The sequence below is a fragment of the Theropithecus gelada genome, chromosome 3 (genome assembly GCF_003255815.1).
Source record: "Theropithecus gelada isolate Dixy chromosome 3, Tgel_1.0, whole genome shotgun sequence".
Classification (NCBI taxonomy): domain Eukaryota; kingdom Metazoa; phylum Chordata; class Mammalia; order Primates; family Cercopithecidae; genus Theropithecus; species Theropithecus gelada.
In genome coordinates, this window is record NC_037670.1 from 182589028 (window position 1) to 182612448 (window position 23421).

Genomic DNA, 23421 nt, shown 5'->3' on the forward strand with positions numbered 1-23421 from the left:
TGCTTAAGCTCTACGGCCTTCTCCATCTAGTTTCAGGAGAAACTATATATATATATATATATGTATATATATACATATATATATATATTTTTTTTTTTTTTGAGACAGAGTCTCACTCTGTTGCCCAGGCTGGAGTCCAGGGGCACGATCTCGGCTCACTGCAACCTCTGCCTCCCGGGTTCACGCCATTCTCCTGCCTCAGCCTCGGGAGTAGCTGGGACTACAGGCACCTGCCACCACGCCTGGCTAAATTTTGTATTTTTAGTACAGACAGGGTTTCACCTTGTTAGCCAGGATGGTCTCGATCTCCTGACTTCATGATCCACCCGCCTCGGCCTCCCAAAGAGCTGGGATTATAGGCATGAGCCACCACACCTGGCCACATATATTTTAACGACGATCATTTTTTCAAAAAATTTCAGATATATACAGCTCTTCTTCCAAAGCACTAAAGGGCAGTCTGATTTGAATCATCTGCTCCACCTGTGTCCACAGCCGCCCCTTGATCCTGCCCTCCCACTGGACACTGGCCACCGGCCACCGGCCACCACCTACCTTGCCAGTTCCCCCCATCCCACAGCCCCTGTAGCCCCTCCTACAACACTGTGTTCTCCTAATTCTCCTTCAGCTTTTCTGGTCTTTCTTCTGTAGATTCTCTGCTGACTCTTCCTCTACTCCAGAGCCCACCCATCCCTCCTCACAGATGACTCATCTGGGCCTGGGAGGCATCTCAGGGTGGCCCTGCAAGGGTTTCCTCAGAAGCATGAAAGCACCAGACTGTGCTCAGAAGGTCAGGACCGAGAGAAGACTGGCCAGGGAGCTGTGGCCACTTTGGGTGACAGCAAGAGGAAGGAGCAGGTGAACCTCAGAGAACTCCAGGAAGGGAAAGACAGGACTTGGGTGAAGGAGGAAGAAGCAAGAAGAGCACACAAGTGAGTGACTCAGCAGATGACATCACCACTTCAAGGAGAAAAAGAGGAGCAAGGGGGAGAGAGGAAAACAAAGAAAACTCTTGGATGGCAGCAGGTTTGGAAAAGATGGTAATGACTCAGCAGTGGAGACAGGGTGGCTGCTGTAACATGCTGCCAAGGCCCCGTCAGAAATGAGGCACTCACCCCAGCTGTCCCGGGGCCGCTGAGCTGCCCTCACCATCAGCATGCGTGGGGACGGCCTCCTGAAGAAAACGCCTTCCTCCTGGGCAGCCAGTGTGCAATGGTGGATCAGTATGGGCCCAGTCTGAAGGGCTCTGCTGGCTCTAGAGCTGCCTGTGGGTCTGCACGAGGCTTTCCCAGGCTGTGTCGTGGTTTAATGTCCCTTCCCCTCCAGAGGTTGTGCACCCCAGGAGCACTTCCTAATCTGCAAGCTGTGGATAATCTTAATCGCAGAGCTACCTGTTGGTCACCTGAGCAGAGCTCTCAAGAAGATGCTTGTCTGTAAACTGGGACCAGCTGCAAGCAAACTGCAATCAGAGCAAGGTTGGAAACCAGATAGCCAGGGTGAGCCCATCACAGTGCAAGAAGCACATGGGTCCCTGACTCCTCAGCCAACACTTAAAGAGTTAAGAGCATTCAACCACAGACAAAGAGGAAGAAGAGGCACTGATGTTGTACAACATCCAGAAGGACAAGGGAATGGTGTGGGGATGAATTCTGCTCAGAGATCAAAAAAGTCTAGTGAAGTGGTCATGTGAAACTAACCTTGGCTAGAAATGCTTTACTGGAGTAGTGGACATAGAAGATGCTTTACAGTGGACTGGGGAATGGCAGGAAATGGAGATAGACTGTTTAGGTGATCACTAAACTAAGACTCTTTTGAGAGTAAGAAGGTTGTTCCTAACAATTACTGCAGAGCAACAGGCATGAGCCCAAAAGTCTGATCACTCCACAAACACAGACATGCTCCTCAGAATATTTTTCTGCAATGAGGAGAGATGGGGGAGCCTCTGCCTCAGATGGAGATGTGAACATGCTTACAAACCTATGGGAAGGATACTGCTGAGAGGGAGAGGCTGAACATGCAGAGAAAAAAAAAAATTTTTTTTTGAGACAAGGTCTGGCTTATCACCCAACTGGAGTGCAGTGGCACAATCTTGGCTCACTGCAACCTCTGCTTCCCAGGCTCAACCCATCCTCCCACCTCAGCCTCTCAAGTAGCTGGGACTTACAGGTGCACACCACCATGCCCGGCTAATTTTTTTTGTACTTTTTGTAGAGACCAGGTTTCACCACTCTGCTCAGGCTGGTCTTGAGCTCATGAAACTCAAGCAATCCACCCGTCTTGGCCTCCCAACGTGCTGGGATTACAGGTGTGAGCCATTGCACCTAGTCCAGAAAACTTTTCAAATAGAGAAAATAAGCAAGCAGGTTCCTGAGAAGTGGGGAGGAAGATCCACAGGAGCCCCCACAGGGGCATGGCCGTGAGGCCCAAGAGCTGCTCTGAAAATGTCTGTTTTGCACATGAGGGAAGAGGAAGTCACCTGCTGTGCTCAGGGGAGTCAGAGCTTCTAAACAGTTGATTCCAGTAGCGGGAAAGTGAGATCAGTTCTTCTTAGGCCATCTCACAGGCCCTCAAGAAATTCTCTGAATTGGCCTCTCTGAGCGCTTTACAGATTTACAAACCCTCTCTCGGAGAGCATTTGTTATTGCAGACTGGGTAGCTCCCTCCCTCTGGTTCATTCTGCATTTACAAAGCCAGGGGGAGAAAAGATCAGTGGCCACCCCACTACCATCCAACATACACATTACAATTTCTATAAACCTAAGACAGTTCAGGTTGCTTAGAAAATAAAATGTGAGCTTCTCGTGCAAGGTTTGAGCTATGATTGGTGTTGGTGATAGGTGGGAGATACTGAAAAATTACTTAAGTGAATCCAAATATATTCTATGTACCAGATTCTATGCAAAGTATATTTCTCCAAGACATCACACAAAGAGACAAAAGAGAATAAATTCAACAGTACTGGGACCCCTTCTCCCCTTACACTAAAAACAACTATTAGTTCAAGTAGTCATTTTTTGTAGAAAACACTTCTAATTTGGTTTTTAAAAAGCTTACTCTGGATATACGACAAGTCAAAAATGTTATCTCTGTGGAGTAGGATTACAGGTATTATTTTAATCTTCTTCTTTTTCTGTTTTTCTAATTATTCCACAAGAAATAAACATTACTTACATAATTTAAAACATCTTACCTTAAAGACAGAACAACGAACATCAGCTGAGCTCATGTCAAACGCCAGTTCCCCAGTCACCTTCTTCAGGAGGTCAATCAGGATGGTCGGGGGCATCATTTCCCAGTACTTAGAAGTTATTTTACAAACACCAAGGATCCCTGTGGAACGGACCATCGGATAAGGATCTTCTAAAAGGCTCTATAAGTAGGAGGGGAGAAAGGCTTAAAAACCTTGACTTAATTCCCGAAATCAACATCTGCTTCACACATGAGCACTTCAGGAATTCGTAACTTAGAGAAACTTTGAGCACAGAAACACTGGACACATATGGATTCCTAGACCTGAGACTACTTGCTATCACTTCTAAAGCAGAGTATTTAAGATCAAGCCAGAAACATGTGGTGCTTTATTTGCCACATCCCCTGACAGCAGTGCCTCAAAACCAGCTCTGTCATCCAGTGAGATCTGCACACTCAGCCGAGCATGGCAGGCGTTCAGATAAGGCATGGCCCATGTACACCACGCTTTTGAATTCTAAAATGCTGTAATGCATTTTAGAGCCAGGAATAAAATAATTCTACCTGTAATGAACTAATCCAGGCCATGATCGTCAGTGGTACTAAAAATTCAAAAGGAGACAATGAGGCAATAAGTACCCCGATGGGAGTACTCAACATCACCAGGGAAATAATCTCACGAAACAAAATCCCAAATACATGATTCGGATCAACTCTCTCATTTAACCACCAATTTATAGGAAACACAAAGGGCAGAGGGACACACTAATGGCATCACAGGAATGGGTTCTATAAAATCCAGACTGCTGGGAACGTCATAGAATAATTTGCTTTCTTCAATGACAACAAAAATAGCAAGTTTTAAGAAAACAAAACACAGAAAGATTACAGCAAGAGAGCTCATGGTCCAGGAGACTTAAGCAACATGTCAGTTAGTCACAGCACATGGGCCTTAGCTAGAGAAACATTCAAACAAAATGAGAAAATGGCAGCAACGAATGGGTACCCAAAGACACTAAGGAATCATCGTTAATTTATCTTTAGCTGTGATCATGGCATGATTTAAAAAAAAAAAAAAGATTATCTTTTACCAATACCTTCTGACCCATTTAGAGCTGAAATGATATGATGTCCCAAATATGTTTCAAGACAGGGGAAGAACAAATCGGATTGGGATTAGTCAGCAATGAGTAAAACTGTGTTGTGGGCACACAGGGGTTATTACTCCAGTCTCTTTTTTATTATGCATGACATTTTCTATTAGGAACGTTAACAAACACAACAGAATTCTTACTACTTTAATTAGAAAAAAAAGACTTCAAGTTAATATTAAGCATTTACCCCATCTCCTCCCCCAAATTTGACCAAAACGATCAATTTCTATTAGCAATAATAGAAACAAAAACACTGAGAAATTTCTGTAAGAAAGGGAATAAGGAACAGATTCACGGAGAAAAGAGCATAAAAGGTTGTAACCTAGACATTCCTAGGTAAGGGTGCTCTAAAGACAGGAGGCTGTGACCTCAGAGAGCCCACATCAGCCCCGAACCCAGAGCCCAGGTTACAGAAAACAGAGTTCGTGACAAGGGCGGCAAACAACCCCTGGTGAGGCACACAGGCCAGCAGCAGTTCAGGAGCCAGGATGTGCCCCCAGGATAAAGTCTTACAAATGGTTTCTAAACCGTGTGTGTCATCTGCCAGGAAGAGTTCCTGAAAGAGATACTGGGCAACAGACCAAGAACAACAAAAAAAAAAGAACCAGCAATAACTCTAAGTCTCCAGAAAGGCAAAAGAAGGAAAAGCAATGCCACCCAGAAGGAAAGGGCCCTTTGTACTTGGGTACCGAGGGGTCACCTGCCTGCCTGCTCTTCCTCCACAGAAACTAAGGGAAGCCCACCTGCTGTTGCACTCAGCCCATTTAGCAAACCTGAGACACAACCCTACACAACTAGAGAAGAACACTTGCTAGCTACCTTACCAACCCAATCCTTTATCCAAACTTAAGAATGGAAAAGATGACTAGTCTTTTAAGAAAAAGCAAACAGGAAGAAAAAAAGATGATTAAAAAAAAAAATAGAAAAGAACTTTAGGAATCTGAGGGCCTGTTCTTGGGATTCAGAAGTTTTTATACATTTTGTTGTCTATGAATTACTTTCAATAATAATCTTTAAAAATAATAAAAATATATTCTGGACAATCACCTTACAACCACATTCTCTCCCGGCTCAGTGTCCAGACCTGTTTGCAATTACACCATCACCAGATAAGCACTCAAAATGATAGCACATGACTTGCAATGCTGTTTCTGTCGCATCTCTTCATTTAAAAACATTCAAAGAGTCCTTTTCTTTTTTGAAACAGGGTCTTGCTCTGTCACCTAGGCTGGAGTATAGTGGTGCAATCTCAGCTCACTGCAGCCTTGACCTTCCAGCCTCAAGCGATCCTCCCATCTCAGCCTCCCGAGTAGCTGAGACTATAGGCACGCACCACAGTGCCCAGCTGATTTTTTTTTCTTTAATTGGTAGAGATGGGGTTTCACCATGTTGCCCAGGACTGCTCAAGCAATCCTTCTTCCTCGGCCTCTCAAAGTGTTGGGATTACAGGCATGAGCCACTGCACCTAGGCCCTTTTTTATTTAAAAAAAAAAAAAAGGTTCTCCATATTACTCAGGTTTAAGAAATTCCAATAGAGCAAAAAGCATGAGAGAACAGTTAAGGTACACAGAGGATACAGGAGATAACCACTGCTCTTACTTATCTATCAGATCACCTCCTTTGTCCCCTCATGAAAGAGCCTAATTTCCATCTAAAGGTTGAGTTAAAGCCTCAAGAGGTGCAGCACCAGGGACAGGAGCGCTCAGCCAGCTTTGGCGAACAATGCCGCAGGCCAGACCCAGCTGGTACCTGCTCCTACACAGCCCACAGTGCTAAGAATGGTTCATATTTCTTAATGGTCGGAAAAAATGAACAAATTATCATTTTATGGCATGTGAAAATTACATGAGATTAAAATTTTGTTTTCCACAAAGTTTTTTTCTTTTTTTAAAATAAGAGTCAGGGTCTCGCTCTATCGCCCAGGCTGGAGTGCGGTAGTATAATCATCGTTCACTGTAGCCTTGACCTCCTGAGTTCAAGTGGTCTTCCCGTTTGAGGTGGCAGTGAGTGACGATCACACCACTGGACTCCAGCCTGGGAGACAGAGCACAACTCTGTCTCTAAAAATAAAATAAAATAAAATAAAACTTGAAAATAAGGAATCTTAAAAAAAAAAATTGTAGATAAATATACATAATGTACACAGCAAAATACTAATGACTTCATTTAGGGATGTGTGTGTGTGCATGAAGAAGTATACAGATACTTATTACACTTTTTCTTTTTTTTGAGACAGGGTCTCACTCTGTCGCCCAGGCTGGGGTGTAGCTGTGTGATCATGGCTCACTGTAGACTTGACCTCCTGGGCTGAAGCCTCCCAAATAGCTGGGACCACAGGTGTGTGCCACCACACGGGGCTGTTTTTTTTTGTTATTGTTGCTGCTGCTGTTGTTATTTTAACTTTTTGTAGAGACGAGGTCTCACTCTGTTGCCCAGGCTGGTCTCAAATTCCTGGCCTCAAATAGTCCTCCCACCTCGCCCTCCCAGTGTTGGGATTACAGGTGTAAGCCACTGTGCAGGCCTATTATACTATTACTTCAACTTTCTGCATGTCAGGTTTTCCATAAGTTAGAAAATAAAAAGAAAAACAAAAGGGAGCATTTCAGAAGCACCACAGGCGACAGCATTACAATAGCAGTTTGCTGTCACTGTTTCCTAAAACTGTACCACTCAGGACAGTAGATAATACGCACTGCTTAAGTAAGCTGTGTTAGGAAATACAGACTAAGTAGATGAAAAGAATCCACAATACTCCTCGGAAATAAAGGCCGCATCTTAACATCTTAACACCTCACCTGAAAAGTCAACGGCCACAGGCATTATTTGTAGGCTTGCCCTGAAATATAACCAGCGTTTGCTCATTATGCTACCCGACACCTTTATGATAGGCGATGTCACAAACACACTTACAGAGAAAGACACAGAGAAGTTAAGTGGCCTGCCCAAAGCCACATTCCTATTAAGGGAGAGTGGTGGAATCTGACCCCAGAGAGCAGGGGGCTGACACCACAGCATGTGCTTTACCCACTGTATGACGCCACCTCTCCACTGGGGAAACAACAGGCACATGCATAAAATGTTTAAAACCACACGCAGTAATAAATAATTAAACGTCCCCAAAGTAGAAAAAGACACCATGGGTCCATGCTGCTGCAGAAGGCCCCAGGGAGAAGTGGCCTCTCTCTGAAGAACAGTCCAGGCTTAGAAACCGTGTCATGTGGGAGCAGAGCTCTGGCTGTTACAGGGGAGGTGCGGACACACACAAGCAGGACACGCCACAGCCTAGACAAAGCTGGTATCTGTAAGAAGCTTGACCACCGGCAGTACGTACATAGAGCTCTTCAAACTGTTTCTGAATTTCACTATCCATTTCAATAGCGTGAAGGTTTGGATCCCTAATAGGAAATGCTTCAACAAACAACAAAGCAGCATTTGATCGAACTTCAGAGTTTCTGGCCTATAATAATAAAAGAAGAGTATCTCAGAATCCCAGAGTTAACATGCGAAGGCTTAAGTACCGTGTTCCCAAAGTAACAACTTAATTATCTTGATACAGATTTATTTTCAAATTACAGATAATCATAACATTTAAATTGACCAAACATTACTCAGTTCAACGTCAACAGATACTATGAAAAGATCAAGCTTCCTCACTTCAGAGCCCACTGCATGTCACTCAGTGGTCACCCCACATCCTCACTAAAGATACCAGGTTGTCTGCACTAAAAGTCATTGTGTGTTTGTTAGATCTCAAGGACTTGGACAGCCCAGGACAGCACGGCAGACCACCCACAGCCTAAGCTGGTTTGCTTTACGGCATGTCTCTAATCTCCTTCCCTAAACATGGTTACTTAAAAATAACTGTGTAGTTAGCACTAAACCAATCCAGGTTTCCAGTTAAATGAAACCAAGAAATGCTTTTAATAAAAGAAAAAAACATTTGTTCAAAAATTTCACAAAGCATTCAGTCTCCAGCTTTATCTTTACTATTTTATTGTAATTTTGAATTAGAGTTTGCTAAATTCAAAAGCACAAGTAATACATTCTAAACACGGATAAACTATTCGAAATGTATACCTTTAATCCTCTCCAAAGGATGGGTTTATATAATCTATAAAGCATCTCCTCTACTCCCTGCCGGACTTTCTTTTGATGGTGAAAGTAACTCAGAACCTAAGGACCAAAAAAAAGGAAAAGGAAAGCATTAACAAAAAAATACATTAATTAAATTAAATTAAATTAAATGGCATTTGGAAAGAGCAACAGGGAGAACTGTTCTCTCTACCACAAGTAGGTTCTGGCTGGCACCCACATGTCATGACAATTCTTTAGCAGGAGTAACTTCGATAGATGTAGGAGAGCAGTAAATGCAGTCAATCACAAGAAAGAAATCTATGGCTGAAATAAAAAGATTAACGGCTTGGGCGATAAAATGGTTTGGGTTCTAGTTTCTGCTATTCTGCCAACAGCTGCATAACCTCAAAAAAAGACTCGTTTAAACCTCTGACTTTCAGGATAAAATGGAAAAGGGGAGCACGTAAAGGAGATTCCTGCATGGTTCTAAGAACTCATGCTTGTTCCAAAACACTAACTAAACCTCTTTATTATCAACACCTGGTAACTGTTTCATAACTTTGTAACAAGGAGGTGTCATACTTAATGACCTCTCACTGTACAAGATTAATTTAGGTATCAAGTTCCTCCCAAAACTTATGAAAAAATCAGAAAACAATCATTCTTGTAGCTTTCATTCTTCTTTTCCTACCCACTTCTTTTCCAGTCAGAATCTTCCCAAAATTCTTTGTAGACTCATGTGCCTAATAACAATCAATTTTGCCTTACTTCTCTAGTCACATCTTTTGGGGCTAAACTTTATTAATGAAACAAGAAAATTTTGAAAGATTAAACGGGCTATAAAAGAATAGCCTACACTTTAAGTGAGCTTGTATCAACTTTACCCTAGAAGAGCTACAGTATGGGGATTATTTTTTTCTGATTATTATTTTGGAGTTTTTATTGATGGTGATAAGTGACATTAGTCTATAGTTTGCTTTTTGTGTATAACACTATCAAATTTTGATATCAACAGTATACTTGCTTCATAGAAAAATTTTCTAAACAGCTTTAGAATTAATTCACATGCCACAAAATCCACTCTTTTAAAGTATACAATTCAGTTATATTTAGAGCTATGCTACCATTGTTACTATCTAATTCTAGAACATTTTCATCAACAATATTGAGATTTTTAATTTCAAATGACGTCTGAAGCACTGCCTGAAGCCTCTTTCAATATCAATAAAATGACTTACATATAAATTTAATAGTTATCAAAAAAACAATTTGAGGAAAAAACTATAATGTGTTATAAGTTGTGACAAAAACAATTACTTGGAGTTGAGTAACACATTTCACTTGAGTGAAATCTAATATTCTCCCTTTAAATTCTTTTTGTGCATTTTTCCATAAATTTATCAAATAGTGATATCTATACTTACAATATCTTAATTACTCAGACTACCACAGCAGAAAGTAATATATGAAAATACACATGGTTTACATATAAACTACATATAGTTTACATAAACATAAATATAGTTTGCATAAATACATGTAGTTTATTATGATGCAAATCTACTAAATAAAATTTGAAACACCAAATCATTTATGTGAAATAAATAACCCAAACTGACTACAACTAAATAAAGCCACATTGGGCTGGGGGTGGCAGGTGGGTAGGACAGGGAGGTCACTGAATGAATGTATTTATCCTAAATATATGCAATCACGATTTTTAAATCCTCTGGAAAACTCAGTAGTCTAGATAAATCTCTGGGTTCTTTATCCTTGTGTAACCGAAATTAAATCACCAATAATGCAAAGAAACGTTTTCTTATCCACTCAAAATTAATATAATTAGTATATTTACATTCTATAAATAGAAGTAGTTTCACTATACAACAAAACAAAGAAATGGGTAGTCTTTATTCACTTGTTTTCTTGACATATGGTTGCCAAAACTAACAGCAAGCAAACAAGGCATCCCATGGGTTACAACACTGATCAACAGCAGCTGCTTAATTTAACCAAACACAGCAGACCAGATTTTCCCATTCCTCCTGCCAGGATCCTTATGATCCATCAAACACCTATCAGTGTAGTAATGACACTGATGATAGAACCTTACCTAGTCAGTCCATTTACAATTATTAATATAAAGGTAAAGTTAATATCTGAATTCTGAGATTACCTTTACAGAACAAAGTATCAAATAAACAATCAAAATATTTATTCATTTGGTTTGCAGAACAGCAAAATTGGAATTTAATAAGTAAAATAATAAAAATAATTTCAAATACCCTCTAAGATCTTTGAAAAAAATGATAGTGGCCATTAGAAACTAATAATTCTGGAAAATCTCAAGACAGAGAATTGAATTTAAAGTCATTCAAATATAATACTGACCATCTCAACAATACACCTTTGCTTTCCTCATTAAAACTTTGGTGGCAAGAATAAAACTGCCAGACATCAAATATCAAGGTTCTGAGAAATCCCCCTAATTGATGTCTGTGAAAGTTTAACTTAATTTTAAAATGTAACCAAAACAATTATCTGAAAACAAAACAAGAGGAAACATTATTTCAAAAACTGTTCACAATCTTACCTCCCGCACTTTGGAATGCACTGGAGACCTCCTCGGAAGGTGTATCCCATGGAACATGAAGTCCTGGATGCAATCATTTTCAATCGTCTGAAATAACAAATGCAATGCAAAGCACCTGGTGTGTGTGTGTCCTACTGACGACCTGACAAGCAGTGCAGCATTGGAGTACAAAAAAAGTCTAATCTGTCCATCTTACATTTCATGAGAAAAAAACCTGGATCATTTTGTCCAAGCTTTCTTATTTTAAGTCCATGCTTCTTAGAATTCCTTTGGTTTTCATATATTAAGGAGAACGCTTCACTTCTCTTTTATTTGATGAAATATCAAATCTTTGCCAAATGGCAAGGTAAGCTTCCACCTACCACTCAAGGGTAGTTCAAATCAGACAAATTTCAGAGACCGAGTGCATGGTGAGTGTGGAGTCCCCTCTTCTGACTCATCACTGACCTGGACAACCTTCAGAAGACTGGATTTGTTCCAACAGCCTCCACAGAACAAAAACAGAACTACCTCTACGGTGGAAACTGTAAATAAGATATTTCAGGGCCACTACTGAGAAGGGCTGAGCAAGGAAGGTGTGGGAAGCCCTTCATCAGCCCCATGCACTCATGGTACTCAGAGTGCAGCAACTGGGGAAAGGCCTAGCCTCTCACAGTAGCAAAAAACCCCAGTGGACCCTATAGTCTGTACCTGTACTCTGTGCCCGCCCTCACACATGAGCGGGATTTCTATGGCTTTGGGGAAGGACCTAAGGAAACGTTCCTAGGGTTAATACTAATACAAACCAGAGTTTGTATTAGTATACAATACTTGAGCATCTGCAGATGCTCAAGTTCCTTTTCTCCATTATATTTGAAAATATTTCCTTCACCTGAAGTCACTTAGCATCACTTAATGTGGGACAACCACACGTTGTCTGACTTGCAATGAAAGATGAGATACACAGCACTACCTGGGAAGTTATTTGTGCCATAAAAGTTGAATCCAAATCTTTAGCGCTAACTACCAGAATGCTGACATTCTACAAGACAACTCGTTCAGTTTCCTCACATACCAATGGCATAGATTTAAAAAAAAAGAAAGGAGGGAGGAAGGCTCTAGAGTAAGTGATTTTAATGGTATAACAAGCAAATGCCATGTGGGCAACTTCTTTTTTTTTTTTTTTTTTGAGACGGAGTCTCGCTCTGTCACCCAGGCTGGAGTGCAGTGGCTCGATCTCAGCTCACTGCAAGCTCTGCCTCCTGGGTTTACACCATTCTCCTGCCTCAGCCTCCCGAGTAGCTGGGACTACAGGCGCCTGCCACCTCGCCCGGCTAGTTTTTTGTATTTTTTAGTAGAGACGGGGTTTCACCGTGTTAGCCAGGATGGTCTCGATCTTCTGACCTCGTGATCCGCCCGTCTCGGCCTCCCAAAGAGCTGGGATTACAGGCTTCAGCCACCGCGCCCGGCCGTGGGCAACTTCTTGAGACCTAATTCAAAAAAACTCTAAGGAGACATTTTGAGATCACTGGAAAAATTTCAGTGTGGCTTGATTATTTTTAAAAATACCAAGGATTTACTGTGACATTTTTAGGTATTACAATGGCATTCCATAAGCACATTTTTGAGAGATGAATAAAGTAGTATGTAGAAATGAAATCTCATGTCTGGAATTTGCCTGAAAAACTTAAAGAGAGGGAGGGCAGAGAGGAATGGAGTGAGACTGAGAAATACACATTGTTGGTACCAATTTTGTATACATCTAGTCAAATAGTTTTTATTTTGTTTATTTTTTTGTAGAGACAGGGTCTCGCCATGTTGGCCAGGCTGGTCTCAAACTCCCGACCTCAGGTGACCCACCCGCCTCAGCCTCCCAAAGTACTGGGATTACAGGCGTGAGCTACCGCGCCCAGCCTACTTTTGGTTTTCTAGAAGTCAGTGATAAACCTTGGCAATACAAATCAAGTGTAAGTAGTGCAGAGGAGCAGAGAGGATGGAAGTAACTCCAGACATGGGGCAGCCTCTGTGCATCCTGCAGGTTTCTCCCTCTGCCCTCAGTGCAGGGCCTGCCCTCCAAAGAGGAATGAAAAGTCTGGAGAGAACACAGGGTTGTGAGAGGCTCCTTTCTGACCTGGAGTAAAAATTCTATTCTCAGAGAAAAACAAAATGATTGAGAACCTAGTATAAGAAAAATATAAGTGAAAACAAAGATACTTTTTTTGTCCAAAAGGGTGCCTGGATGTTGAGTTGGGATTGTGAATTACATAGCCCTATCTTCATAACATAAATACTATGTATTCACCAGAGTTACCCATAATCAAAGAAAGTATCTTCAAATTCTCAAAAATAATGTAACTAAAAGAGGTGACTTGAAGTTCCTGAATGGCACTATCCAACAGAAATTGAATGCAAGCCACGGATGCAATTTTAAATTTTCTAGTGGCTGCATTAAAAACAGACAAAAGAAACAGGTAAAATTACTTTAATATTACACAGTCATCCCTTGGTATCCATGGGGGGTTGGTTCTAGGACCTCCCTCAGATACCAGAGTCTGCGGATGCTCAAACTCCTCATATAAAGTGGAGTAGTATCTGCATATAACCTACACACCCTGTACCCTTTAAATCATCTCCAGATTACTTACAATACTTAATACAAAATGTTATATAAATAGCTGTGACACTGTATGTTTAGGGACTGATGACAAGAAAGAAAAAGTCTGCACATGTTAAATACAGATGGATTTTTTTCCCAAATATTTTTGATCCTTGGTTGACTGAATCCATGGATGTGAAACCCACGAAGAGCCAACTACCACATTTAGCCTAATACATCCAAACCACTATCATTTCAACATTCACTCAACATTTTTAAAAAGTACCAAGATATTTTATATTCTCCTTTTTCCATATGAAGTCTTTGAAATCTGGTATGTTTCTTAAACTTACAACACATCTCGATTCAGACTGGCCATATTCCAAATGCCCAGTGAGCACATGTGGCTAGAAAGACCAGGGTCAGAGCTCCCTCCCACCTGAAAGGGCACAGTCCTACCTCCCACAAACCACACATCTTAGCAAGTGACTGGATTGCCCATCAAACAAATTTTGATTATTTGGCTTTATTTTGACAGAGTGCATAAACATGGATCTTAAATAACCCTTCTTTGACTACTTATTTAGTAACTGAAATATAATAAAAATAAGTGTTAACATTTAAAAAAATGAAAATACCTCCAGTATTTTCCCTGAAGCCTTTTTCCAAGCTCTGAAATAAATTTCTGCAATGTATACCATCAAAGACCTATATTAAAAGATCAAAATAATTATAATGCAAATTTAAAGAATTATACTTTCAACATGTATCATTTCAGTTACTTTCCAACCATAGTGAAGAAGAAACTCAGTTTTAACGAGTGCTTTGCAAATTATCTACAGAAATAGGTTATCTACCTGTAGCAAAAAGTAGAAAATGGAGAAGGTTTTGGGAAAGGAAACTGAAATGACAAACTATTTCCTCCTCCTCAGTCAAAGCTTACCCAAAACTTTACTATTTTCTGTGAAACTATGAGTGCATAAGCCCAGAACCAAATTCTAAAGTCAAAAATATTTAAATATAAATAAATTGTCGACTTGGAGTCATGTTGGACTTTCCACGCTACCAATTCCTCAGGTACAAGAAGCCCTAAAATACCAGTACCAACTTAAGAATCATAAGCTTAGAAATCTATTAGTTCACTGGATGCAGTGGCTCACGCCTGTAATCCCAGAACTTTGGGAGGCTGAGGTGGGCGGATCACAAGGTCAGGAGATCAAGACCATCCTGGCTAACACGGTGAAACCCCGTCTCTACTAAAAATACAAAAAATTAGCCAGGTGCAGTGGCAGGCACCTGTAGTCCCAGCTACTCAAGAGGCTGAGGCAGGAGAATGGCGTGAACCCAGGAGGCGGAGCTTGCAGTGAGCCGAGATCGCGCCACTGCACTTCAGCCTGGGTGACAGAGCGAGACTCCGCCTCAAAATAAAAAAAAAACTATTAGTTCAACTCAGATATTCTGAAGATGAGGAAATATGAAAAAGCAATCTAGTATACAATAGGAGCTTTGCAATCAGAGATCCAGAATCAGACCCCAACTTGGTACTTACACAGTTGCCTGACACTGGGAAATTTAGAAACCAAAACCTACCTCAAAAAAGAGTTGTGAGGATTAAATTTTAAAATGCAGACTAAGTAGTCAGCACTGGAGCAAATGAAGTACTCTGCCTTGTGCCTGGCAAACAACAAGCATACACTTGACATCTCCATCATGTAGGGAGTGGCAGAGCATGACTGCAACATTCCCTGCTGCTCCTGCAGATTCCACAGGCTCTTCCGAGAAGCCATACCAGTCAGGCCACGTTCAACCAAAAAGCACACACTGTATTCAAAGTACCATGGACGTGGCTTTATTATGAGCAAGACTAAGGTTCAACTGGAAACTATTTTAACTATTTAAAGAACGACCACAAATTAAAACCTCAATGTCAGCGGTCAATACTGGAAAAGAATGATTTCCTATAAAAGGAAAAAGCTACCCAGTGATACAATGGTATATAATAAATGACATATTTCTAAAGCTTCTAATCCATTACTATAATTTTAAGAAGTCAGACCAAATAGAATCTTTCAAAGCCAGATTAAGCAGCACGAAATCTTAAGTACTTTTAACACTTACTTTTGTAATCCCTGTAATTGGTTTTTAATGGTCCCATGGATCATTCTGACAAAGTTTATATTCCAGTTGAAGAGAGAACTAAGAAATCTTCTTCCCTATAAATAAAAAAAGAGGATATAATGTTTAAATTGCAACCAAATAAAAAGTTCCAAATAACAAACAATTCTTTGAACGTCTAGTAAGCTAAACATTGCTATTGCTAAAAAGGAGGCATGTGTAATTATAACTAAGCACACGCAGGAGTTGAGCTGTCTGTGGGGCCTGCACAGCCAGGAGCCACACAAGCCTCCTTCCCCAGGGCCGAGCAGCCACTACACTGAGCGCCTCTGTCCTCAAGGACCACAGGTGCAGAGATGCAGACCACAGACAGTAACCATGGGTGCATAAACATCTCATTCTAGCTCTGTCATGGATGGCTACATAGTCTCAAATGAAAGAAAGCTTTAAGTCTAGCATAAGTGGGTGGGAATGGAATTGAATAACCCAGTTCATTTCACCTTCTCATTTGTAAATGAGAAAACTGAGGACTCATATAGTTAAAAGGTTAAGTGTCTGTCAAGTCAGAATTTCCAAATACACAGTCTTCAAGTCATAAATACATCATGTGATGATAATTTATATGTATGCTACTAGATTATATACCCGAACCTAAAATGCATACAATATGTATACTCTATTATAGAATGCACAAAATACATCAATCAAGAATTCTCTCAGTGAATACCACCTTTATCTCTTATCAGCACACCACTGCACAGAACTGGAATCCTACAGAAATGCAATACATTTTGATTCAAATGCAGGGTAACCATGCTTACAACAGGCAAGTTAAAAAAAAAAAAAGAAAAAACAGCAATATTCACTAGAAGTAATCTGCCAGTACAGTACAAGATGTTTATGGTTTACCCAGAATGACTGGAAACTGACCTGACCAAATTAATGATTGATTAGGAAACTACGTTTAGATATCTTAAATTCAAAGGAGACATCAATTTTTTTTAAAGGGTAGGGGTTATAGCACATACATACATTTATGCCTGTTATATATCTGCACACATATATAAGTTAACAAGTACGATTCATCAACTCCTTATGTATAAGTCAACATAAAGTAGTTTATTGTTTGAATCCATCATTCATTTCTTCACTCTCCCCACATTTCGGGACAATCCTGGAGACAGGTATGGGGCACAGGCTGTGTCCAACATCTTTGTGATAATGACGGTGCTGACACAGCAAGGACGGCACAAGGCAGTCCTCCCCAAGGGTTCCTACCCTCCCCAAGGGTTCTTACCCACCGGAGTCTGGGCTGCAGTTTGATACATATCACCTCATCTGTTCCTCACAACAATCCTGTGAAAGAGTAACTGTTGCTCCTATTTTACAGAAGAAAACACTGAGGCTGAAAGGCCTGGCCAAGGTCACCACCTATACAGTGAACAAGGACCCTGGGAGCTGAAAGTCTCAGTCCTAATCACATGGCCCTTTGTCTAGCAGACCGCAGATGGCTCGCCAGGGTCCAGTTCTGTCTCTTCCGCTAAGCAGCTGTGAGACCTGGAGGAAACTTACTCTGTACCTCAGAGCTGGTCCTCCTCCTCCTCTGAAGCCCTTCTCCACCTCCTTCAGGGAGAAGGAATGACTTCCTCCTTCCGCCTCAGAGATGTGCCTGCTGTGCCATGAGCATCCAAAAGCAAAGGCTTGTTCTAGTCTCCACTGACCCCGCCTGAGCATGTAGTCGACGCTCAGTAAACAAATGCAGAAGACCCCTAACACAGAAGAACTATGCGAGCCTCTCTGCAATTCTTAATTCTCTAGTAGCCATATCAGCAAAAGTAGATTAATTTTAATAATATATTTCATGTAAAGCAATATATCTAAACTAGTGTCTATTATATTAAGTATATAACAAAAACTATTAATGAGCTATTTTATACTCATTTCTTTCACACTAAATCTTCAAATCCATGTGTATTTTATACTTATGGCCAATCTCAGTTCAGATGGGTCCCGTTTCAGGTGCTCAGTAGCCTCATTTGGGAGTTGACCCCAGGACGGGCAGTGCAGCAACAGGCCAGAAGCCTCTCTGGATTTACAGGATGGGTAGAAAAAAGAAATGGAGGATATTATGGGATGATAGTTTTGAGTACATGGCAATGAAAATGGAATTAGGGCAGAAGGCCAGATCTCAATCATAGAGAAGTGCTTTCTCAACCTTATTTTTAATCATTCTTAATTTAAAATGCAAGTATGGCTCCCCTAGGATTCACACAGCCACCTGTTACCATCCAATTTAATGCTGAAATAAGCAAGGACTTGTAAAATGTTTTCTCTAGTACCGCCATGCAGTAAAAATGATGTGCGGTAAAAAGCTCCTGGTAGCTAAGCTGACCTTCATGGCAACACCACACATGGTGCAGACAGGAACCATGTGAACACAGGAGAAACATCTATTAAGAAGCAGCTCACAAACAGATCAAAAAACAAACGCCTATTTACCTCTTCTTTCTTGATATAATTAATACTTATGAAGCACTCAAGTAACATATCTTTAATTTCTCCACTTTCCTCCAAATCATAATCAAAGCAATATAAAGCTTGATGGATACGCCAAAGCCGACATATGTCTGCACCCTGGGAATGACACAAAAAATGTTATACTTTTTTTAATGAACAGTAAAGTCATATTTCAAATCAAGTATATTTTATATCAGAAATAATGGTAATTCTAGTTGATTCACCAAAGATTAAAAAATAATGACAAATAAAAACAGATTTTAAAATTTGCAAATGCCACCTGTAGCTCTACAGAACGTGTTTTTAAACACAGGGAAAATAATAAAAAATCTAGCAAGTTCAAGAACTTCCTCGATGAAGATTAAACTGTCCAGTGCAGGAGACACTAGCCACATTTCACTGCAGAGCTACTAAAATGCAACTAATGCAACTGAGGAACTGAATTTTTCATTATTTTTAACTTTAAATTTAAATAGCTTTCTGTGGCAAGTGGCTACTACATTGACTAGCACAGGTTTAGAATGTTAGGAAGACATTTAAAAATAAATGTCTAGGTGGTGCACTCCTGCAGTCCCAGCTACTCGAGAAGCTGAGGCAGGAGGACTGCTCGAGCCCAGGAGTTTGAGGCTGCAGTGAGCTATGATCATGCCACTGCACTCCAGCCAGGGCAAGAGAGAGAGACCCAGTCTTTAAAAAATAAAAAGTGAACACACTGTCTTAGTCTCCAGACTCCTCCTAAGCAACATGACAAAGGCTGTCTTTCCTGTGTCTTCCTTGGCAGGCAGGCCTTTCTCCCACCAGGTAACACACAAATCCTGAATAGAACTCTGTAGTTTTCGTTCAGACTCAGGTAATGCATATAAAATACCTAAAATACAGCACAGAAATTTTCCAATTAGTAAGGCAAATTCTTATTACTTCAGATTCAACAGTTTAGAGTATTATGACTTTATATATTATTTAAAGCTTTGCTAAGTAAATAATATTAGTTTATGTTTAAAACTTGCCAAAGATTTATATACATTAATTATAAAATGCAAATAATGTTAATTAAAAAACTGTTTGACAATTGTTATAAAAAGACCCTCAACAGACATAATAGAAAAGAGATTTTTAGCCGGGCGCGGTGGCTCAAGCCTGTAATCCTAGCACTTTGGGAGGCCGAGACGGGCGGATCACGAGGTCAGGAGATCGAGACCATCCTGGCTAACACGGTGAAACCCCGTCTCTACTAAAAAAAAGTACAAAAAACTAGCCGGGCGAGGTGGCGAGCGCCTGTAGTCCCAGCTACTCGGGAGGCTGAGCCAGGAGAATGGCATAAACCCGGGAGGCGGAGCTTGCAGTGAGCAGAGATCCGGCCACTGCACTCCAGCCTGGGTGACAGAGCGAGACTCCGTCTCAAAAAAAAAAAAAAAAAAAAAAAAAAAAAGAAAAGAGATTTTTGGAACTGGAAGTCTCAGAGAAATCACATCACCAATTTTAGAAAGGCAGACGCTGAGGTTAACCAAACCTCAGTGTAACAACAACAATGGTACCTCTGTTAACACCAGAGCCAAGACCGGTCTACTGACCAATCAATAATCCACTACTGTCCCTCAATGTGCCAGCCTCAAATTTTGGCTCAGAGGTGAAAAATAGTCAAAGCAATTACCATAATGAATACAAAAACTGCAGTGCTTTTATTAACAGAAAAGCTCAATAATTAAATTAATAATACTAATGCTCATTAATTATAATCTGTAGGTATCTGAATGTCATTACACTAATATAACACTCCTGAATTAACTGGGAAGTTGATAGCAACTACAGTGTTAGCACTAATCATTTTACTAGTTATTTGCAGACCATACAAATAAACTGATAGTAAAATTCACAAAGCATTTGGGAGCTATTTTCATTATGATTAGGGGTGACTTTTTAATAAGAAACTGTATTTTAACTTAAGAATTCAGAATAAAACAATGTACTATAAAACAGATACATAAATCCAAGTGATGTTAAGAATAAGAAGCTTGATGAGATACTTTATCACATGAAACTACACTTGCACAGTGAGGGATGAGGGTATGTGAAAAGTTTTCTTAAATATCATTAAGATATTTTTACATCTTTTGTAACTAAAATTTCATATATTTCATAATCAAATATTTTCATTAACTTAGACTACTGTATCTCCTAAATTAATAACCAGTTTTACCGTTTTGTTAAAACTTGAAAAGTACCATCATTCAAATTTCAATACAGTAAAACTCCCCTAGGAGTCAACAATTACTCCTCAGCTTATGTTCACAACATACTTAAAGAAAAAATTCAATGTCACAAATTCTTAGTTAAGTTGACACTATCTAGCAGTGGTAATCACATAATCAGGCATTTTCCTAGAAAGAAGTTCTTGATCACCGGTCCAGTAAGTCAGACTTCCCTGAAAAACCTGTAAACAATAGCAGTTATTTGCTGAGTACTGCCCATCTCATCATCTATAACATCTGAATGGAGCTTAAACTAATTAGGTCAGATGCAATGGCTAATGCCTGTAAGACCAGCACTTTGCCAGGGCAAGGTGGGAGGATCACTTGAGCCCAGGAGTTTGAGACCAGCCTGGGCAATAGTGTTAGATCTTGTCTCTACCAAAAAGCAAACAAAACAAAACAAAAAGCACGGGCTTGTGGTACCAGCTACTAAGGAGGCGGAGGTGAGAGGATAGCTACAGCCCCGGAGGTCAAGGCTACAGTGAGCTGGGATCATGTCACTGCACTCCAGCATAGGCAACAGAGAGATTCTGTCTCTAAAAAAAAAATGATAAATATAAAATAAATAAACTAAGTATTCAAGACAGCCCTTAGGTAAGTATGCTCCTATTCTAACTGAAGAAAAAGAACTGGACTGCAAAGCTATACCTTTATACCACTTCTGCTACTAAATTCAACAATGCTCATGAAAACAACTAGTTTCCTTTTACAAAGTATCATTTCAGGCCAGCAGCAGTGGCTCATGCCTGTAATCCCAGCACTTTGGGAGGCCGAGGCGGGCAGATCACCTGAGATCGGGAGTTCAAGACTAGCCTGACCAACATGGAGAAATCCGGTCTCTACTAAAAATACAAAATTAGCCAGGTGTGGTGGCGAATGCCTGTAATCCCAGCTACTAGGGAGGCTGAGGCAGGAGAATCGCTTGAACCCGGGGGGCGGAGGTTGTGGTGAGCTGAGATCACGCCATTGCACTCTTGCCTAGGCAACAAGAGTGAAACTCCGTCTCACAAAATAAAAAATAAAAACAGAAACAAAAACAAGTATTTCAATGTCCACTTCTAAATATGCCATTTATAACAAAATCGACTCACCATTTAATATAATGACACAAGTATTTCAATGTCCACTTCTAAATATGCCATTTATAACAAAACCGACTCACCATTTAATATAATGACACACTCCAGTAGAGCTTCATAGTTCTCACTTTCATTTATTACAGATACAGAAGCAAGAACCACAGATGTAATCGCATAAATTATGTCTATGCTTTTCCTCTGTAAATGAAAAATCAAAGCATGAGTGAATTAAAATCATCAACTTAAAATCAGTTTTTAGCAGAAATTTCACTTACAAATTTTCTAAAAATCAAGCCACAATTCTAGCTTACTCTAAAAAGAATTAAAGTTGAATAAAAGTTAATCATCCTAAAAGGACAGCAGTATCTAGTATTAGATTAATAACAGTAGGGTTGAAAAGTGAATAAAACTACAACAGACTAAACTTCTAAAATTCTTGACTTCTAACTTCAAAATTTGTCTTAATGTAAAATTTAATGATACACAATGAACAGTTATTTTTTAACAAAAAAAGAGAAAAATGTTTCTTATTTTTGAAAAACAAATACTACCATTTTTGAGCCATGTTCTGTTTCCATATTATCTTCACCCTGGGCTTCCACTACCTGCCACCCATCCACCGGGCTTTCTAACAACACATCTGTCAATAAATTCTTCAGCCTTTGCCATAATTCTTCTTTCTGTTTCCTTGATAATTCATCTAGTAATTCATTTAGGCTGAAAGGATCAGAGGCCTCTTTCTGTAACATAAATAGCAAGTGTCACATTTCAAATACAAAAAATTAACCATATCCTTTTCATAATGTCATCAGAAGAAAAGTTTAAGTGTTAACTTCATTACAAGTTCAAGAATTTGGTTGCAGTATTCAAAATCCATTCCTAAAAGGGAAGAAGCAGGGGGATTCTCCACCTATTCTTTCCTAGTATCCTAATCTTCAGAGTTTTAAAAATTTCACCCACTTAGCAAAACCCTCCCTAAAAGGGACCCGAATGTCTACCATCTCCATACCTGAATTAGGTTACAAAAGTAGGCTAAAGTTCAATAACAATGGTGATAATCATACTGTGGCCACAGACTCCAGCCCCCCATGGGCCCTCAACACCACCTTCTACTCATCCCTCAGTATCATTCTCTCCCACCAGCCAATGAGATGATTTCAGATCTCCCCCAACAACCCTCTAAACCCATTTCCTCTTATCTGAGATGACCTCACCTACTCTTTGATGGGGCAAATAGAGGCCCTCATCAAAAGGGCATAGAATCCAGTTAAAGGGACTCCCTCTAGCCAAATTTGGGACAATGTGAGCACCAAAACAGTGACAGTGATTAATTATAACCAACTGAATAAAATAAGCATCAACGAGGCCAAGCCAGCCACTCTGGGAGGGCTGCAATGAGCTGTGATTGTACCATTGCACTACAGCCTGGGCAACATAGCAAGAGCCTGCCTCTAAAAAGAAAAAATCAATGACAGCATACTGATAATAAATATCAAATCATTAATTAATAGCACCTGCATGCTCTGGAATATCAGTGAGTAAATACAGATGCAATACAGGGTTAGAAAATCACTATTTTATAGCCGTCACAGTAATTACGGACTCTGGCAAGAATTATCAGAAGATGCTAAACAAGTGGGTGGAAGCCTGGTGAGTAGCAGGACATTACAGTGTCACCACTTTTCCACAGAGGCAGGCTCCCAGAAGAGACCTGGAGGACACCCACCCACACAGGGACGGAAAGACCACGCCATGCACTTCCTGTCTTGACAGCACCGAGGACCTAACACTGCTAAGCACTTCCTGCCAAAACGCACACTAAAATTTAATCAGATCCTCAACAGATGCAAATTGAAGGCTATGCCACAAAAGAGCC

At 40.3% G+C, this 23421-nt stretch overlaps 1 protein-coding gene across 2 annotated transcripts in view; it reads right to left on the bottom strand.

The window, feature by feature from the left end:
* NCAPG2 (non-SMC condensin II complex subunit G2) overlaps positions 1–23421 on the bottom strand; it is a 73529-nt gene that overhangs the window by 39777 nt on the left and 10331 nt on the right. For both annotated transcript variants that reach the window (XM_025380394.1, XM_025380395.1), the window contains 10 exons: positions 22097–22285; positions 21629–21743; positions 18931–19085; positions 18200–18334; positions 15704–15798; positions 14224–14293; positions 11011–11097; positions 8421–8516; positions 7675–7800; positions 3191–3370 (listed from right to left, as the gene is read on the bottom strand). In XM_025380394.1, coding sequence (XP_025236179.1) covers positions 3191–3370; positions 7675–7800; positions 8421–8516; positions 11011–11097; positions 14224–14293; positions 15704–15798; positions 18200–18334; positions 18931–19085; positions 21629–21743; positions 22097–22285 — 1248 coding nt within the window. The remainder of the gene's footprint in view (positions 1–3190; positions 3371–7674; positions 7801–8420; positions 8517–11010; positions 11098–14223; positions 14294–15703; positions 15799–18199; positions 18335–18930; positions 19086–21628; positions 21744–22096; positions 22286–23421) is intronic.